This window comes from Sciurus carolinensis, chromosome 11, assembly GCF_902686445.1.
Source record: "Sciurus carolinensis chromosome 11, mSciCar1.2, whole genome shotgun sequence".
Classification (NCBI taxonomy): Eukaryota; Metazoa; Chordata; class Mammalia; order Rodentia; family Sciuridae; genus Sciurus; species Sciurus carolinensis.
The window spans coordinates 108,490,787-108,509,201 of NC_062223.1; the positions used below are offsets into that span (position 1 = coordinate 108,490,787).

The following is an 18,415-nucleotide window of genomic DNA, read 5'->3' on the forward strand; positions in this document are numbered from 1 at the left end:
CCACCACACCCTGCTACAATTTTTCCTTAGTTTTTTTTTTGGGTGCTGGGGTTCGAACCCAGGGCCTTGTGCTTACAAGGCAAGCACTCTACCGACTGAGCTATCTCCCCAGCCCCTTTTCCTTAGTTTTGACTCAGGCCTGAAATTTAACTAAAAAGATATGAGCAGTGCATTAAAAAAAATTCCCTTTACTCTCTGCATGCTACCTTGAATATCAGAGTTATCTTCCTGTTTTTTAATCATTCTCACCAGACCTTTCAAGGTAGGAAACAGAAACTGCTGAATGCCAAAAGCAGCTAGCAAAAGGAGAAAATATGCAGTAAGGAGGAAACAAAAAACAAAAAAAAACTCTGTACAAATATTTTCTCTTCACAAACAGGCAGAAGACAGAAAGTGAACAAGGGATAGAAATAAGCCAATGGGCATGGTGTCAACAGATTCACAGAGGGTGATTTGTATTTTGGCAAGCCTCTCAATCTATGATCTGCAAATGTTCTTTTTTGAGAAAACTATGATGCTGATAATAGCAGTTTTAGCCTAAAAGAAATTAGCATTCAAAGATATTTGGGGGGCTGGGGATATAGCTCAATTGGTGGAGTGCTTGCCTCGCAAGCACAAGGCCCGGGTTCAAATCCCCAGCACCGCAAAAAAAAAAAAAAAAAAAAAAAGATATTTGGTATTACTTGCTCAAATATTGCTATATCCATCCACATTATATAAAGTCATCAAGAAAAATGTCTTCTGTACTTTTCTTCACAGTTTAGCATCTATCTTAAGTCTTCCCTTAAAGATGTAGCTGGCAGACACAGGAGTGTGAATCTGGGCCACCTTAAAGCTCTTCCCTTGAAGACCTTTTCCTGTGGCACCGGCAGAGGGATGTGTTATCATCTGGCTGAGGAACATGTTCCATTCCATCACGGATCTCAGGCTTGCTGGACTGGCGCTCTGCATATTTCTGAAATGTGTGTTTGAAGGCAGCTGAAAGATTAGTCCATACTTCATTCTCCTGATACCTCTACCCACTGCCACCCCTAGTCATTATACTTCAGACCAAAACCAGCGGTCTGGTTTATTCTGGTCCTAAAGTTACATTTTAACTTTAGTTATTATGGGTGCTGGTACAGTATTTCATAATCTACCCAAGAACCCTAATTCACAATTTTATGTGTAAGGAGGAACACTACAAGAGACATGCTAAGCCAAATGTGCCCACTTGAACCAAACAGCAGTTCTCAGCACTAATCTTCTACTTGCTAATGAATAATTTACTTATTGAACATTCACATCAGCAAACAAAATGATAAACATCTCAAGATAAAGTGGGTAGTACATATCCTTTCTGTTAGGCCTATAGTCACATCCATTTTTTAAATGGCAACCAGCCTATAAAATGTTCCTCTACTGTGGCTGTTGACTGAAATATTTCTATAAATTGGATATTTCACTTCAATGGTTCTTTGTCCAAGTAGCTGTATATTCCTGGTACTGAGCCAAACCCAAGAAAATGGTGATATAAGTAAGTAAGACTAATTACAATTTTAGGGGGAGAAACTCCTACTATTAAAATTTAGCTAGACCAGCAGAGAGGACAGAACCCACTTAAGGAAGGGCATTTGAGGAATTTACTTTTACTCTTCCTGCAGAAAAATATTTGTTAAAAACAAAAACATGATTTCTTACATATTTTCTCTTTCTGTCTAGATTTTACTGAGTAAAAACACAAAGTACTTATTCAAAGTACCAATCCTCTGATTCCCAATAAACATTTGTGCTTCAGGATTCAGCCCTAGAGTGTTAGAACTATTATAAATATTTTCATTTGTTTGATCGTTTTATATAGCAAGTTATTTGCCTTCCACCCTTTGCTTTGTTGTCCTTGGAGAAAATGGGGACAGTAAAACTTCACGTTCCTGAATGGCCTTTTTTGTTTCCCCAAAACCCAGTCAAGATAAAGGAATAATGAGAGCGAGTCTGAGCTGGAATATCCAGATAGGTATTATTTTGAAAGATACTGGCTTTCTCTCACATATGCTGGGAATTACGGCAAGTCAGTATTAACCATAGAAAGCTGTTTTCTTGCAAACATACCAGGTCAGCTGCTTCTGGGATGCTGCTCATATAAGGAACAAAGCAAACTAAATGAATTAACAATGCCACTGCTGTTAGCCTAACTTATAAAACCCCTCTCCATGGGTAACCACGAAGATCAGAGCACCATGGAGAGGGACGTGCTTGTACAGGTGACCACCCCTGGACAAAGTGTGAGGCACTTTCTGGTGAGGCACTGTAGACACTATGCGTAGCAGAGGTGCATCACTGGACTTGCTGGCGAAGCACTGTCCAGCCGGTGGTCCCTGGACCTCCCCACAAGCATTTCTCAATAAACCTTGTATCTCATGTCCCATCTCCAGATGTCTTCCTCCATCTCATGGCAACCTATCCCACTGTCCTAGCACAATGGGTTGTGAACATCATACTTTGATAGCAAAGGCATGGATCTTAAGTAGAAAGGAGAACAAGGAGGTGACATTTTGAGCAGAAAGAGATGTTAATGATCTCTAGTCCAATCCTCTCATTTTCATCAAGAAAGTTTTCTGATGATCCAAAACACCTAAACTAGGAATTCCATAAGGTACCTACAAAAGAATATGCAAATAGATAGGAGGGGTTTCTAATCTGTTTGTAAGGGCTCCAAGCACTGTTTTACTTTTTTCTTTCTTTTCTTTTTTTGTCATATTGGATCAATCTCAGGGTAACTCTACCACCAAGCAACTACCCCAGTCCTTTAAGTTTTTATTTTGAGACAGGGTCTCCCTCCTGTCTCAGCCTCCCAGGTTGCTGGGATTGCAGGTGTGTGCTACTGCTCCCAGCCCTGAGCATAGTTTTTCATAATACTGAACAGAGATGAAAAGTGTGGAGCCACAGGGGCAGTAGCACTAGCCCTTTCTTCCCTCAGGCAGGGGCCTACGCTTAAAGTTCCATAGGCCCACTCTCTGGCCCCTGAAGGAAGCAAGGCATGAGGTCTGAGGAGGGCTGACCCAGCCGATGGTTGCTCTGAACTGACCTGTAAAACTCTGTAATAGTAGCAGTAAAGCCTGTGTGGCTGTAGCAGGTCCCTAGCAGTCAACTGCCCTTCTTTTGCAATCTTCTTGGCTTCTTCATCATTTTCCTAAAGGGTTTTTAAAAAGAATAATAATTACTCCTGCAGCCCATAAAGGAAACTGGGGGCAAGTCTGAGGTGGGAAGAGGTGGGGTTGAATGTGAACAGAATGGGAGAAATGGAAATATAACTTGAGAATGACACCATGAGGAAGGAAGGACTGTATAGAGGGAAAAGAAGAGTGGGAGAGGTAGGGGGAAGGGAAAAAATAACAGAATGAATCAAACAACATTACCCTATGTAAATTATGATTACACAAATGGTATGCCTTCACTCCATGTACAAACAGAGAAACAACATGTATCCCATTTGTTAACCAAAAAAAAAAAAAAAAAAAAAAGAATGACACCATGGAAAGAGAGTGCTAACCATCTCTGTTACAGAGAAATGATCACACAGACACATATGGCCCTGATTCCACAGCCGCCACAAGGCAACACCCACATGTGGCCCCTATCAGGGATACTTTGGCGCTTTCCTAGCTACCCAGGAAGCAAGCTTGGCTTTGGCCAGTCATGGGTCCTCCTGACTCATCCTCTCTACTAAAGAGTAACGTGAATTTATTCTGGCATTATAGCATCTTTTAAAAGCTCCATTTTAACATATAGCCAGAGCCATCAAAGACTATATTGGTATAAAAATAATTCAGTTATTAGTACCCACAAGTTATTCCTTTAGTACCAGGAACAGTCAGTGTTCCTAATTATACTTTTGAAAAGAGTTAATCTTCTACCATACTGCCAATAGGAAAAGCCATTTGTTGGCAACTCTGGCTTTCATACAGGGTCACAAAAATGATTCCTCCCAGTTGTTTCCTTAAACAAATATTCCTTCTCAGAAACTTAGAATAGACTAATAAAGCAAGGATGAATTTTTATAATGAAACACAAAAGCTTTTCAAAACTGTTCCTTTAAAAAGGGAATTCCTATTTTATGGGAAATTTGTGATTCTTGAAATGTTGTGTATTGCATGCATTGATTAAGAATTTGTGACTTTTCAATTTTATTTTTCATTGCTGTGTCATGTAATATTTTATTGAGTATGTTTTATAGTGTAGGATTTCTAGTTGTGAGTTCTTTTAACTTTTGTTTATTGTGGAAGGTTTTTATTTCATCATCAAATCTGAAGCTAAATTTTGCTGGGTATAGTATATTTGGTTGGCATCCATTTTCTTTCAGAAAATAGTATATATTATTCATCAATGTTTATAGCAACTCAATTCAAAATATCTAAGCTATGGAACTAACATAGATGCCCCTTCCACAGATGAATGGATAAAGAAAATGTACATATACACAATGAAATATTACTCAGCCATGAAAAAGAACGATTTTACAACATTTGTCAGCAAATGGATGGAGCTGGAGAGTATCACACTAAGTGAAATAAGCCAATCCCAAAAAATCAAAGGTTGAATGTTCTTATATGTTGTGAATGCTAACACCCAATGAGGTGGGTGGGATGGGTAGAATAGAAAAGTTTAGTGGATTAGACAAAGGGGAATGAAGGAAAGGGAGAGGGGACAGAAATTGGAAAGCCGGTGGAATGAATCTGACATAACTTTCCTATGTACATGCATGAATACACCACAGTGAATCTCCTGTGTATACATATGAATACACATCATGTAACCACAAGACTGGGAATTAGAATAAGATATATTCCAAGTTTGTATAAATATGTCAAAATATACTCGGCTGTCATGTATAACTAAAAAGAACAAATAAAAAAAGAAATAAAGTCATTAGGGAAAAAAAAGAACTTGTGCCTTTTTTTCTACAGTAAAAGAGTGTCATAACTGCCTTAAATTTTTTTTTTTTTAATATTTAGCTCTGTTCTTTCAGTCTATAACATGCATTTTGTGTGTTCTTTGTGTGGGTGTGTATAAACACAAATTGTGATTTCTTTAAAAAAAATCTACATTGTACTTTAAATCTCAACATCCTCAAATATGTTGATAGAGGATACTCAAGTGATTTTTGATGTTGATTTTAGATACTTTAAGAGAACGAAAGTTCCAGAGAAATCACATTTCTTTCAGTTTCATTATATCAAATTAAACTGAATTATCATGGATCTCAGGTAACCTATACCAATGAATATATCATTACCTAACGAAATAAAAATCATAGGGAACATACCTTGGCCCATTTAATTTTCTCTAGTAAATCACTAAGATTTCTTTTGATTGGAACATAATGTTTCCATGGCCTAAGTGCCACATAGAAATGTTCATAATAGGGTGAGTCCTGCTTCAGAACCAGGCTGTCTCCCAACATTAGATATGGATACCTATACGCAGCCACAGTCCCATCGACGTTCACCTGATACTTGTACTGAAAAATTAAAAATGAAAAACATAAGCAAAAACTTTTCACAATGATTGGCTTCATTTCTGCTTCTCATCAATACTGTAATATTAAATACAGAAGAATTACTTTCCATTTTTCAACATTTGTTTAAAAATTTTATTTTGTAACTTATATTTTCTCTTTATGTTCAACTCATAAGCAGCCTTTAACAGACCAATTTTAAGAAATAGAGAACATTTAAGGATAAAGTGATAAACAACTTTAGGGAATAGGAATGTACCTATTTTGATGGTGTCTATACAATGGGGAATTCAGATTTCTGTAAAAAGGTATTAAAACTATTTTCATAAAATCTGAATCTATTTATTTTTTGTGGTGCTGGGGATTGAACCCAGGGCCTTGTGCATGCAAGGCAGGCACTCTACCAACTGAGCTATATCTCCAGCCCAAAAGTCTGTATTTATTAAAGTTGAATACTGATAAGAATTTATACTTTCATGTATACATGATTTCACTTGTTCCTATATTCAATCCCTGAAGGAAGAAGGTGTTACCTTTATTTTATAGTTTTTGTGTCAAGGAGATAGAAACTTGGAGAAGTAGGTGCTCTGTTTGCCTATGTTAGATTATTAAGTTTTGATTTCCACTTCAAAAGCCCTTTTCATAGGCATTAAACCTTATTCAATTATTACACTGTGAAGCAGGTACTTTTTTTTTTTTAATAATTGAGAAAACTTGTCTTCGGGGAAATATAGAAACTTCTATTCGGAGTCCAAATCCTCCATCCTTTTCATGATAGCATCCTGCAGTGAAGAGGATACACTCCCAGATCTGGTAATTATTTACTTATTTTTTGTGGTGCTGAGGCTCACACCCGAGGTCTTGTGCAAGCTAGGCAAGCACTCTACCAATGAGTCACACCCCCAACCCTGAAATGATTTCTGAAAAAACTGGTTCCAAGGAGTTTCCTAGTTAGTCAGATTTTGTCACATAGTTCACTCCTTTGTCTCCTTTGAGCCTCATGGTAATATTCTGAAGGAGTTAGGGAGGCATCACAGGTGTTTGGAGACCTGAGGCAGTAAGAGATGAAGGTCCCAGTAGCAGAGGCAGGACTAAAGTCAGGACCGGACCTCCAACTCCAGTTCCTATTTGTCATACATTAAATGTGTGCTCTTTTTATTTACAAAGGACATTAGACATCACTTGACATAGATGACATATCCTCAGCTTATTAAAGCAAATATTAAAAAAGAGCAAGAAATATACCAAAACTCATGTTGACCCTACAATTTGAGCACTAAACATAGCTCTGAGCTATTTGGTAGACAAGTTAACAGCAACTGTTGAGAACAGGGTGACATTTGTGCAGCCACCCTAACACAACAACAATGACAAAAGGAACTATAATGAACTTTTTAATTCCCCAAGTCTGATAAGAAAGAATGAAAGTGTGCGTCAGTTCACAGAAGAAATTTGCCTAAGCCCACCTATTTGATAGATTTTTAACACAAATTTATCATTTCATATCTATACAAGAAGACTCAATACTTCAGAGATCAGAGGCACGAGGTGATACATACCTTAAAGAAATCAAAGAAACCCATCAACTTGGCTTTTCCAAGCTCCTTTTCCTTCTCCTGGAAAAAGAAATATCCTGTAATTCCTGCATCTAGCAGTTGTGGGTTTTCTTTGGATAGCTGAACCAACTGCAGCCTCTCCTCACGGCTATCTCTACCTCTGAAGAAAGCTTTCTCTGTTTTATTGATCCAGGAAGGTCCTAGAAGTTTGAGGCCATAAAAATAAATGACAATTAAGAATTTGACATTTTATATGGCAAGCATAATCTTCTTTAATCCACCATTGTCATTTAAGATGTTAATGTTCTTTTATCATCAACTCATCTTATAAAGTAGATGCTATTTCCAGAAAATATGGGATCAAATCTCAATTTGTCAGAGATAACTTTCAAGCATAGACTTTCAAAAACACTCTTTTTTATTTGCTAAAGTAAAGAATACACCAATTCCACCCACTTGCCTATTAATGAGAGTTGACACAAGTACTGGTGTTTTCTGTTGTACAAGACTAGAAAACATCCAAAATCATACTGGATCAAGTTTAAAGAAAAAAAGAGTTTCGATGACTTGGCTCACTCACCAAGAAACAGCTTCCATCTTTTATGTTTCACAATCAAACATGAGCTAGGCTTTTGTTCACAGGATCATCACAAAAAAACTACATAACTAAGACAGACCCACAAATCTTTAATCCTCAGGCTATTCAGAATTTTGGGGAAGACTTTTTTCTAATATACCATTAAATGCAAATACATAACTATATACATTTATGTATATATTTTATAGCTTCTCTTTTTTTGCAGGGGGGAATATTCTGGGAGAATTAATTTAAATTGATTAATATTAAAGAAAGAAAGCCATTGGTTAACACCTGTCATTGTCTTGAGGGATGAATCATAAAACACAGAAATGGGAGTCATTTCTTTTTACTATTTTAGCATACCTTTTTACTATATTAGCACACCTTTCAGGAATTCATTATTACCAAATTAAAAGTAGGCCAGTTTTAATATACTATTATCTTTAGTTTATAACTCTCTGATCTTATGTACATAATAAGTTCATCAAACGATAATAATCAGAAATACAAGCTATAAAGACAAGGTTTTTTCATTTCAGTGAGTTTGGTTTAAAAAAAAGTTGTGTCATATCATGAATCCAAGCCCACCAAATAGGAGGAAAGGAATTCAGATTTTAAAGGATAAAGAAGCAGAAAAATGAAAGGGAAGAATTTCTTACCAAGTGTTGAAGAATGTAATATCAAAACTGTGTCTCTTATATTTGTGTAACATTTTATGTATTTCAAAATTATCTCATTTCATCCAGAAATGTAAAGGCCTTGGAGTCTGAATTAAGTGATGACTTTCCCAAATGTATATTTGCAAAAGATTAACTTGAAGGAGACACAGTGAAGGTAGGTTTGGGCATTATCAGCCCAAACCGTATCTTTTTAATTTTAGGATTAGAAGGATTCTAAACAAAACACATCAGTGCTTAGGGTGCCTTTTTGTGGTTGGTTGTGTTTCTGTGGTGTTGGGGATGGAAACCAGAGTCTCACACACGCGGGGCAAGTACTCTACTATGAAGCTACATCCTAACCCCAAAGGTGCCATTTTTCTATTTTCTTGGTAAGAAAATAAGAATGGTTATTTAAATATACACATTTACTTTCTCTGATTAAACATTCCCTTCACTATTTTCACTCTTAGTTTTTCCTTAGAATCAGCCTTAGTTTACCTGTATTTCCCTGAATAGAGAGGAGATCATTGGTGACACCCCTCATTGCTTCAAGCGTGGAGTGGGTGATGTCATAGGTTGGAAGGATAACATCTCTTGAATCCAGAGAGCCACACCAGGAAATGATAGGTATAGGGCCAGGGATGTCGCTGGCTTTTCGATGCTCCAGGGGCCAATCTCCAAGATTAACATAAAATTCTAAATCTGGGAGAAGGACCTAAGTAAATGAAAGTACAAACATTAGAGCTGGGAGGACTCCAGTTCTTGATACTAAATACTATATCGTTCCTTGGCTTTCTTAAATATTTCTGATAGAGCGTGACCATTCAAAAACAGTACAAGAAGGGAGAAGAATGCTTCTTGGTTGTAAGTTGTATCAGAAAATCTTGGGTGTGGATGGTACATGACAAATTCTCTTAGCTGTTCTCTTGTCTAGAGGTGGCTTTTAAATTTTAGTATTATAGAAGGAGAAGCTGTATAGAAAAGTATGAATGAGTGGCCGTGAGAACCCTCTCTGCCAGCTGCCCCATGATGTTAAATGGAGCCCTTGTTTCCCTCCACTATCACCCTCTTTACCACACCTACTTTTGTCTCTGGAGTCTGCTGCCCCATTTCCGACTCCGTGGTCAATGTCTTAGTTCAGGTCCCTGTCACCTCTTGCCTGGTAATGCTGCAATATCTTCCTTATTAGGTGTTCTCACTCTAGCTCAAATCTAGTTTCCATGTGGTGAAGATTGAGAACCTTGAGGACCGCCAATTAAATCTTTAAAGCACAAGTTAATGTAACGACCAAGATTAAAAAAGAAAAAAAAAAAAAAGATTAAAAGAAACTTAAGGGCTGGGGAGATAGCTTAGTGCGTAGAGTGCTTGCCTTGCAAGCACAACGCCCTGGGTTCGATCCCCAGCACCGCAAAAAAAAAAAAAAAAAAAAAAAAAAAGAAAGAAAGAAACTTAAGCCGACAGGAGAAGGTACACACTTCCTGACTTGGATTCAGTGCATCACCTATCTTGTTCCAGTTTAGCTTTAAGCCTTGTCTTCCATTCCCAGGTACTGGTAAATTCTGGGCTACTTTCTGAAAATGCCATCCATTTTAATACATAATTCCTTTTACTTGGAATGTTGTCCTACTTATACAACCTGGTAGTCTCCTTTCTTGTCCCTCAAACCTAGATCTAACATTACCTCCTCTATGACTCACCCTGATCAGGCACTGGAACCCTGGGTATCTGTCATGTTGTGGTACATTAATCTGTTTGTATTCACACTGCATTCCCATTTCCAAAGAACACAAATAAGTCCCACTAGAGTATGCCACTCAAAGACCAGGACTGAGTCTCACTTTATTTTTATATTTCTTCCCAGTCAGTGGGCAAAAATCAGGAATAAAAGGGAAAGATAAGGAATACAAATATACATGCTCTTGCTTCCCTGTTATTAATTATGAACTCATCAATAAAATTCACATCAGAAATTCTTATTATGGAGTGAGGTTTCTCAATCTTGCACTATTGATACTTTGCACTGGATAATTCTTTTCTGTGGGGGGTTGTCCTGTTCACTGTAGGATATTTATCTACTAGGTATGAATAGGAAACCCCACTCTATCCACTGGATGCTGGTAGCAACCTCCAAGGTACGATCACCAAATATGTCTCCACATATTGCCCAATATCCCGTGAGGGGCAAAATCATTCCCAGTTGAAAACTATTGGTACAGAGACAGCAATACCAGTACAAGATACAGGAAAACAGGCAGTTGTGGATGGGCAAAGAGTACTACCCTCAGGGTCATATGCTCACACGGTGGACTGAGGAGAGGGGGAAAGTAACTGCTGTTTAAAATAAGAACTGACTGCCTTCAGACACTCGGCACATTTGGAAAACTGTACAACATATCAAGAAGGCTGGTTTTTGGTTTACAAAACTACTTAGATGATCTCTCTGGGTCAGAAAGATAAAAATTGCCCACCTCCACCCTCCACCCTGCATGATCAGGCACAAGAACAAAAGTGGTCTGAATTGTTCTGTTTAATAGGAATTCAGAGTCCTGCAAATGTGGAAAGAGAGGTCAAATAGCAGGAGAGGAGATGGTTGTTGGTGGATGTGGACAGGGGGCCCAACCCCATTTAGAAAGAGACTGAGATCAAGGACGGCCAGTGAAAAGTTCTCAGAGGTAAGGATGACTGCGTCTGATTGGTGAGAGACTTCTATTTTTAAGGGTCAGGTTTTTTTGTTTGCTTTTTAGTATGCATGGATACAAAATAACCTCTCTGTGTTACACCAAGCCTTCAACAAAATGAGTCATGCACATAATCTTCTAAAAGTACTTAGGGTAAAAGAAGGAAAGTACGTTCTAAGCGCAAATTCATCTTGAGGGGACAAAAATAGCTGCAGATGATGAAATCTGAATGGGAAGAGAGTTTGCAGAAGAGAGAACTTAAATAAGACACCCAGAGGCTGTAAACATCTGGGAGATCATAGAAACCTTGGGGTACCCTTTACAGCCCACCTACTTGGGATGGGGGCTCAAGTTATCCAATTTAAATGTTATAGGAAAGAGAGATCTTCCCAGATGACTTATGAGTACTTGAATGACACGTTTCTGAGCTTGCTATTATAATTCTAAGCATTTACATGTTGCAACAAAATCATTAAACTACACTACTTTTAAAGTAAATTCATTCATTCTCATACCTTTCTTGCCAGTGACAGTAAAATTTCATCCGAGAACATTTTGAAGTCTGTGTATTTTCCTAAAGATCTCCGGTAAATGTGGTTATTGAGAATCGTGTAATGTACCACAGCACCCCTCTCATCTCCAAATCTTTTGGGAACTTCATTTAGCATCTGCAGGAGATTGATGTTGGGGAAGGAAGCAAAATCCTCTTCAATCTGTGGTTCCTTGGTTGGACAAGAAAGAGTTCTCTGCCAGGCCTGAGGATCCTGTTCTGGACACTCACAGTATTCATGGTACACTGGTCCTAGGGAAAGCAAACCACATACAACACCATGGTCCATTAGCAAGTGCCATGATGCAGGGATTATTGACTTCTTGGTGAATTCTATGATTATCCAGATAGAGAAAAACTGCTTTAGACACATCAGTGGTACAGTTCATTATGTCAGTCTCATACCCCTACTTTCTGTCTCCTTTTAGAATCGGCTGCACAATACAGCATAGCATATGCTTTCCCCCAATCTCTCAGTCAATAGGTGATAAATTCATTTCTAGTGAGGTGTAAAGGGCTTATGAACATAAGACAACTTACATTTTAACAAGGAAGAAGAGAGCATATTAATTTTCAGGCATTACAATGTAGTAGGGGTAGTGATTTTTTTAAGACAAGGTCTCATTCTCTGAGACCCCTAATTATCTCCATTGGCTTATCTCAAAGAGGAAATGTGTAACCCAGAGAAGGCTGGCAGTGTAATTTTAAGTGGTTAGCTATAAGCATAGAACTTCTCTGAAGTCTCATTTTTAAAAGAATTTATATAAACTTAACATATTATTTTAAGATATTTACATTTATTTTAATATCAAAATTATTAAAAAATTTTCTTGAGGATTTCTACTTTAGGTCAAGATAAATAACGGGGACTGGTTTACTCTCCCACCTAAAACCAATGAAAAAGACTCACACAAAATATCTGAAACAAGTTTCAAAGAAACTAGACATCAGGCAATGAAGGAAAGTGAGTCTGAGAGGCAGGAAACAAATACAGTGAATCTTAAAATTCCTAAGTTTACTGCTTAAGAGAGTTTCCAGGCTGTAGCACAGGGGTGGGAGTGGGGAAAGCCTGGCAGTGTCAGTGAATTGAGGAGACAGGGGTGAGAGTCCAGGGAGACCAAGGCAGTCAGGATTGGGAGGACAGAGTCTGAAAGGAGAGAACTGAACAGAGAACTCCAGAGATGTGTAGCAGGTCCCCTTTGAGTATTTAGCAGAACATGTGATCAAGGTCTGTGTGAGGCAGGGGAAGAACCATCCAAAATAATTAGAACACAGAGGCTTGGCAATAGGGCCTGTTCATCCCAGCCAGACTGGAAAGCCTCCTAATTCCTGGGGCTTGGGAAGAATATGCAAATAGTATGGAATAATAATAGTGAGGAATAATTAGCCCTGGATTAAATTTGTCTCTAATTTGATCTAACAAATTGTAAAAGCATAACTCGAAAGGATTACACTATTTCCAAGTAACTCAGCTGCATCCCAGGGGAAAAAACTCAAGAAGATTAAAAAAAAAAGCATCAAGAGATGAAAAATGTACTCTATGGGATTAATGACAAAATGGCATCACAGGGAAAAAAAGATTAGTGGACTTAAAGACACAGCAATGGAAACTAAATAAAATGAAATGATGAGAAAAAAAGAATTTCAAAAATGCTGAAAATATGAGTAATTAGAATCCCTAATTCTAATTACTGTGAAGGAAAGCTGGGGTGGAATGGAAAAATGGTTGAAGAAATAATGGTCAAAATTTTTCTAAATTTGTTGAAAATTATAAACCAAAGATCTGAGAGGCTCCATAAACCCCAAGCACGAGCATGCGTGTGCACACACACACAAAATTAAAAAAAAAAAAAAAAGAAGAAGAAGAAGAAGAGGAGGAGGAGGAGGAGAAAGAAACAACGACGAAGATGACAATGACTACACCAAAAACCATAACAACCAAACTACTCAAAACAACTGACAGAGAGGGGCTGGGGATGTGGCTCAGGGGTAGAGCATGTGTGAGGCCCTGGGTTTGATCCCCAGCATTGCAAACAAAAAACAAAACAACAAACAACAAAAACTGATAAAGAGGAAACCTCAAGAAGTAATCTAAAGGGATAAAGATAATGTTGAGTAGACAGTGGAGAAGCAATTTTAAAGTACTAAGAGGGAAAAAAAAATCCATCAATTTGTAATTCTATAACTAAGCAAAAAAGTTTGTTTTTTTTTTTAAATGAAGGCAATGGCAGTAAGAAGCTAAGAAAATTTTTCTTTGTTGTCTACCATATGTGCTTTATTCAAAGCCTTCAAGGATATAGACCTCCTAAACTTTAATCACCACAGTCTACAGGTATGTAATATTCATATATTTTACTGAAAAGATAAAAAAATTCTTAGTCTATACTTTTAAATTGCCCACTAAGAGAGGAGGGAAAGGGGGGAAAATGGGGCATAATACTGTTAGGCTGTGTTCACATATGAAGATGTAACAACAAATCCCAGCATTATGTACAATTATAATGCACCAATAACAAAAATATGAGGAGGGCTGCAGAGAACACCTTGAGTACACTGCCTCACAGAGAATGCTGATTCTCCTAAGGACCCACCACTACCAATACCTATTTTCTGTAGGCTCATAAGAAGAAATTGATCACTACTTGAAACATAAGACTTGCTCCAGGGAATGAAAATATTTACCAGATCTGTTTTGGCAGGAGTCTAAGGAGGATTCATCAGTGGAATTCTCCTTAGGAATATAGGGGTTTTAGACCAAAAATGGGGGAACTATGACTTCATTAAATGTCTTTATAAAAACTTAGTGCATTTTTCACATACAATTTATTGACACAAAAAGAGTCAACTAGGATTCCTGGTTTAATGTGCTACCTTGAACTTTTAAGAGTTTCTTTAATGACACAAGCTAATCAATTTAAACCTGGACTTCATGGTGGATGAGATGTCCTCATGGAGAAGAGGCAATGGGGACATTTGAGTGAAACTACTATGGACATGCTCAGTCACCTACTAACTTTTCCCTCAGGAAAGGCTCAGAAGATACTGTCCTCAAGAAGGCTATAAGAAAAAGAAAAGAAAAGAAATAAAATCTTTGGAAAATTTCAAAATGATTCAACTGAATATTATTTTTTAAAGGTTATAACTTTTTTTAATTTTATTTTTACAGACTGCATTTTGATTCATTGTACACAAATGGGGTACAACTTTTCATTTCTATGGTTGTAAACAATATAGATTCACACCATTCTTGTAATCATACATGTATTCAGGGTAATGATATCTGTCTCATTCCACTATCTCCTTCTTCCGCTCCCCTCTCATTTCCCTCTACACAACACGAAGTTCCTCCATTCTTCTCTTACCCCCCACACCCATTATGGATCAACATCTACTTATCAGAGAAAACATTTGGCCTTTGGTTTATTGGGATTGGCTTACTTCACTTAGCATGATATTCTCCAGTTCCATCCATTTACCTGCAAATGCCATAATTTTATTCTTCTTTATGGTTGAATAACATTCCATTGTGTATATATACCAGAGATTCTTTATCCATTCATCTGCTGAAGGGCATCTGTTGGTTCCACAATCTGGCTGTTGTGAATTGAGCAGCTATGAACATTGATGTGGCTGCATCACTGTAGTATGCTGATTTTAAGTCCTTTGGGTATAAACCAAGGAGTGGGATAGCTGGGTCAAATGGTGGGTCACTTCCAAGTTTTCTGAGAAATCTCCATACTGCTTTCCAGAGTGGCTGCACCAATTTGCAACTCCACCAGCAATGTATGAGTGTGCCTTTTTCCCCACATCCTTGTCAATACCTATTATTGCTTTTATTCTTGATAACAAATATTCTTAGAATAGATTTACTTTAAGTAAATTTTTTTTTATTTATTTATTTTTTTTACGTTTACATAGGGTAATGATGTTTATTATATTTTTCCCCTCCACCCCACCCCTCCCACCCCTCCCACCCCTCCCACCCCTCTTTTCCCTCTACACAGTCCTTCTTCCTTCATTCTTACTGCTCTCCTTAGCCTAACTCTAAACCTAACCCTAAACCTAATGCTAGCCCCTCCCACCCCCCATTATATGTCCTCATCCGCTTATCAGCGAGATCATTTGTCCTTTAGTTTTTTGAGATTGGCTTATCTCACTTAGCATGATATTCTCCAATTTCGACCATTTGCCTACAAATGCCATAATTTTATCATTCTTCATTGCGGAGTAATATTCCATTGTATAAATATGCCACAGTTTCTTTATCCATTCATCAACTGAAGGGCATCTAGGTTGGTTCCACAATCTGGCTATGGTGAATTGAGCAGCAATGAACATTGATGTGGCTGTATCTCTGTAGTATGCTGATTTTAAGTCCTTTGGGTATAGGCCAAGGAGTGGGATAGCTGGGTCAAATGGTGTTTCCATTCCAAGCTTTCTGAGGAATCTCCACACTGCTTTCCAGAGTGGTTGCACTAATTTGCAACCCCACCAGCAATGTATGAGTGTTCCTTTTTCACCACATCCTCGCCAACACCTATTGTTGCTAGTATTCTTGATAATCGCCATTCTAATTGGGGTGAGATGAAATCTTAGGGTGGTTTTGATTTGCATTTCCCTTATTACTAGGGATGTTGAACATTTTTTCATATATCTGGTGATTACTTGTACATCTTCTTCTGTGAAGTGTCTGTTCATTTCCTTAGCCCATTTGTTGATTGGATTATTTGTATTCTTGGTGTAGAGTTTTTTGAGTTCTTTATAGATTCTGGAAATTAGCGCTCTATCTGAAGTATGAGTGGCAGATATTCTCCCACTCTGTAGGCTCTCTCTTCACATTGCTGATAGTTTCCTTTGCTGAGAGAAAGCTTTTTAGTTTGAATCTATCCCAGTTGTTTATTCTTGCTTTTATTTCTTGTGCTATGGGAGTCCTGTTAAGGAAATCTGATCCTGAGCCAACAAGTTGAAGATTTGGACCTACTTTTTCTTCTATAAGATGCAGGGTCTCTGGTCTGATTCCGAGGTCCTTGATCCATTTTGAGTTGAGTTTTGTGTAGGGTGAGAGATAGGGGTTTAGTTTCATTCTATTGCATATAGTTTTCCAGTTTTCCCAGCACCATTTGTTGAAGAGGCTATCTTTTCTCCATTGCATATTGTTGGAACCTTTGTCTAGTATGAGAAAATTGTATTTATTTGGGTTTGTGTCCATGTCCTCTATTCTGTACCATTGATCTACCTGTCTATTTTGGTACCAATACCATGCCGTTTTTGTTACTATTGCTTTGTAGTAGAGTTGAAGATCTGGTATTGCAATACCCCCTGCTTCGCTCTTGCTACTGAGGATTGCTTTAGCTATTCTAGGTTTTTTATTCTTCCAGATGAATTTCATAATTGCTTGCTCTATTTCTGCGAGGTACATCATTGGGATTTTAATTGGAATTGCATTGAATCTGTATAGAACTTTAGGTAGTATAGCCATTTTGACGATATTAATTCTGCCTATCCAGGAACATGGGAGATCTTTCCATCTTCTAAGGTTTTCTTGAATTTCTTTCTTTAGTGTTCTGTAGTTCTCATTGTAGAGGTCTTTCACCTCTTTTGTGAGATTGATTCCCAAGTATTTTATTTTTTTCGATGCTATTGTGAATGGAGTAGTTTTCCTAATTTCTCTTTCTGAAGATTCATCACTTATGTATAAAAATGCATTGGATTTATGAGCATTGATCTTGTAACCTGCTACTTTACTGAATTCACTTATGAGTTCTAAAAGTTTTCTGGTGGAATTTCCAGGTTCCTCTAAATATATAATCATGTCATCAGCGAACAGGGATAGTTTGAGTTCTTCTTTTCCTATTCGTATCCCTTTAATTTCTTTGGTTTGTCTGATTGCTCTGGCTAGAGTCTCAAGGACGATGTTGAATAGAAGCGGTGAAAGAGGGCATCCCTGCCTTGTTCCAGTTTTTAGGGGGAACGCTTTCAGTTTTCACCATTTAGAATGATATTAGCCATGGGCTTAGCGTAGATGGCCTTTATAATGTTTAGGAATGTTCCCATTACCCCAATTTTTTCTAGTGTTTTGAGCATGAAGGGATGCTGTATTTTATCAAATGCTTTTTCTGCATCTATTGAAATAATCATGTGATTCTTAACTTTAAGTCTGTTGATATGGTGAATGACATTTATTGATTTCCGAATGTTGAACCAACCTTGCATCCCTGGGATAAAACCCACTTGATCGTGGTGCACTATCTTTTTAATATATATTTGTATGCGATTTGCTAAAATTTTGTTGAGAATTTTTGCATCGATGTTCATTAAGGATATTGGTCTGAAATTTTCTTTCCTTGATGTGTCTCTGTCTGGTTTAGGTATCAGGGTGATATTGGCTTCATAGAACGAGTTTGGTAGGGTTCCCTCCTCTTCTATTTCATGGAATAGTTTGAGGAGTATTGGAATGAGCTCTTCTTTAAAGGTTTTATAGAACTCGGCTGAGAACCCATCTGGTCCTGGACTTTTCTTTGTTGGTAGGCTTTTGATGACCTCTTCTATTTCATTGCTTGAAATTGGTTTATTTAAGTTGTGTATGTCCTCCTCGTTCAGTTTAGGTAGTTCATATGTCTCTAGAAATTTGTTGATGTCTTCAAGGTTTTCTGTTTTGTTGGAGTATAGATTTTCGAAATAGCTTCTAATTATGTTTTGTATTTCACTCGTGTCTGTTGTGATGTTTCCTTGTTCATTCCGAATTTTAGTAATTTGAGTTTTCTCCCTCTTTCTCTTTGTTAGTGTGGCTAAGGGTTTATCAATTTTATTTATTTTTTCAAAGAACCAACTATTTATTTTATTAATTTTTCCGATTGTTTCTTTTGTTTCGATTTCGTTGATTTCGGCTCTGATTTTA

The 18,415-nt window shown here is 37.5% G+C and overlaps 1 protein-coding gene across 1 annotated transcript in view; it reads right to left on the bottom strand.

Moving 5' to 3' along the window:
- Poglut3 (protein O-glucosyltransferase 3) overlaps positions 1–18,415 on the bottom strand; it is a 26,476-nt gene continuing 8,061 nt past the window's right edge. The window contains exons 3-8 of the mRNA XM_047516119.1: positions 11,483–11,769; positions 8,788–9,004; positions 7,054–7,250; positions 5,303–5,497; positions 3,065–3,169; positions 1–955 (exon numbers count right to left, since the gene is read on the bottom strand). Of these exons, the coding sequence (XP_047372075.1) occupies positions 830–955; positions 3,065–3,169; positions 5,303–5,497; positions 7,054–7,250; positions 8,788–9,004; positions 11,483–11,769 (1,127 nt within the window). The 3' untranslated portion in view covers positions 1–829. The remainder of the gene's footprint in view (positions 956–3,064; positions 3,170–5,302; positions 5,498–7,053; positions 7,251–8,787; positions 9,005–11,482; positions 11,770–18,415) is intronic.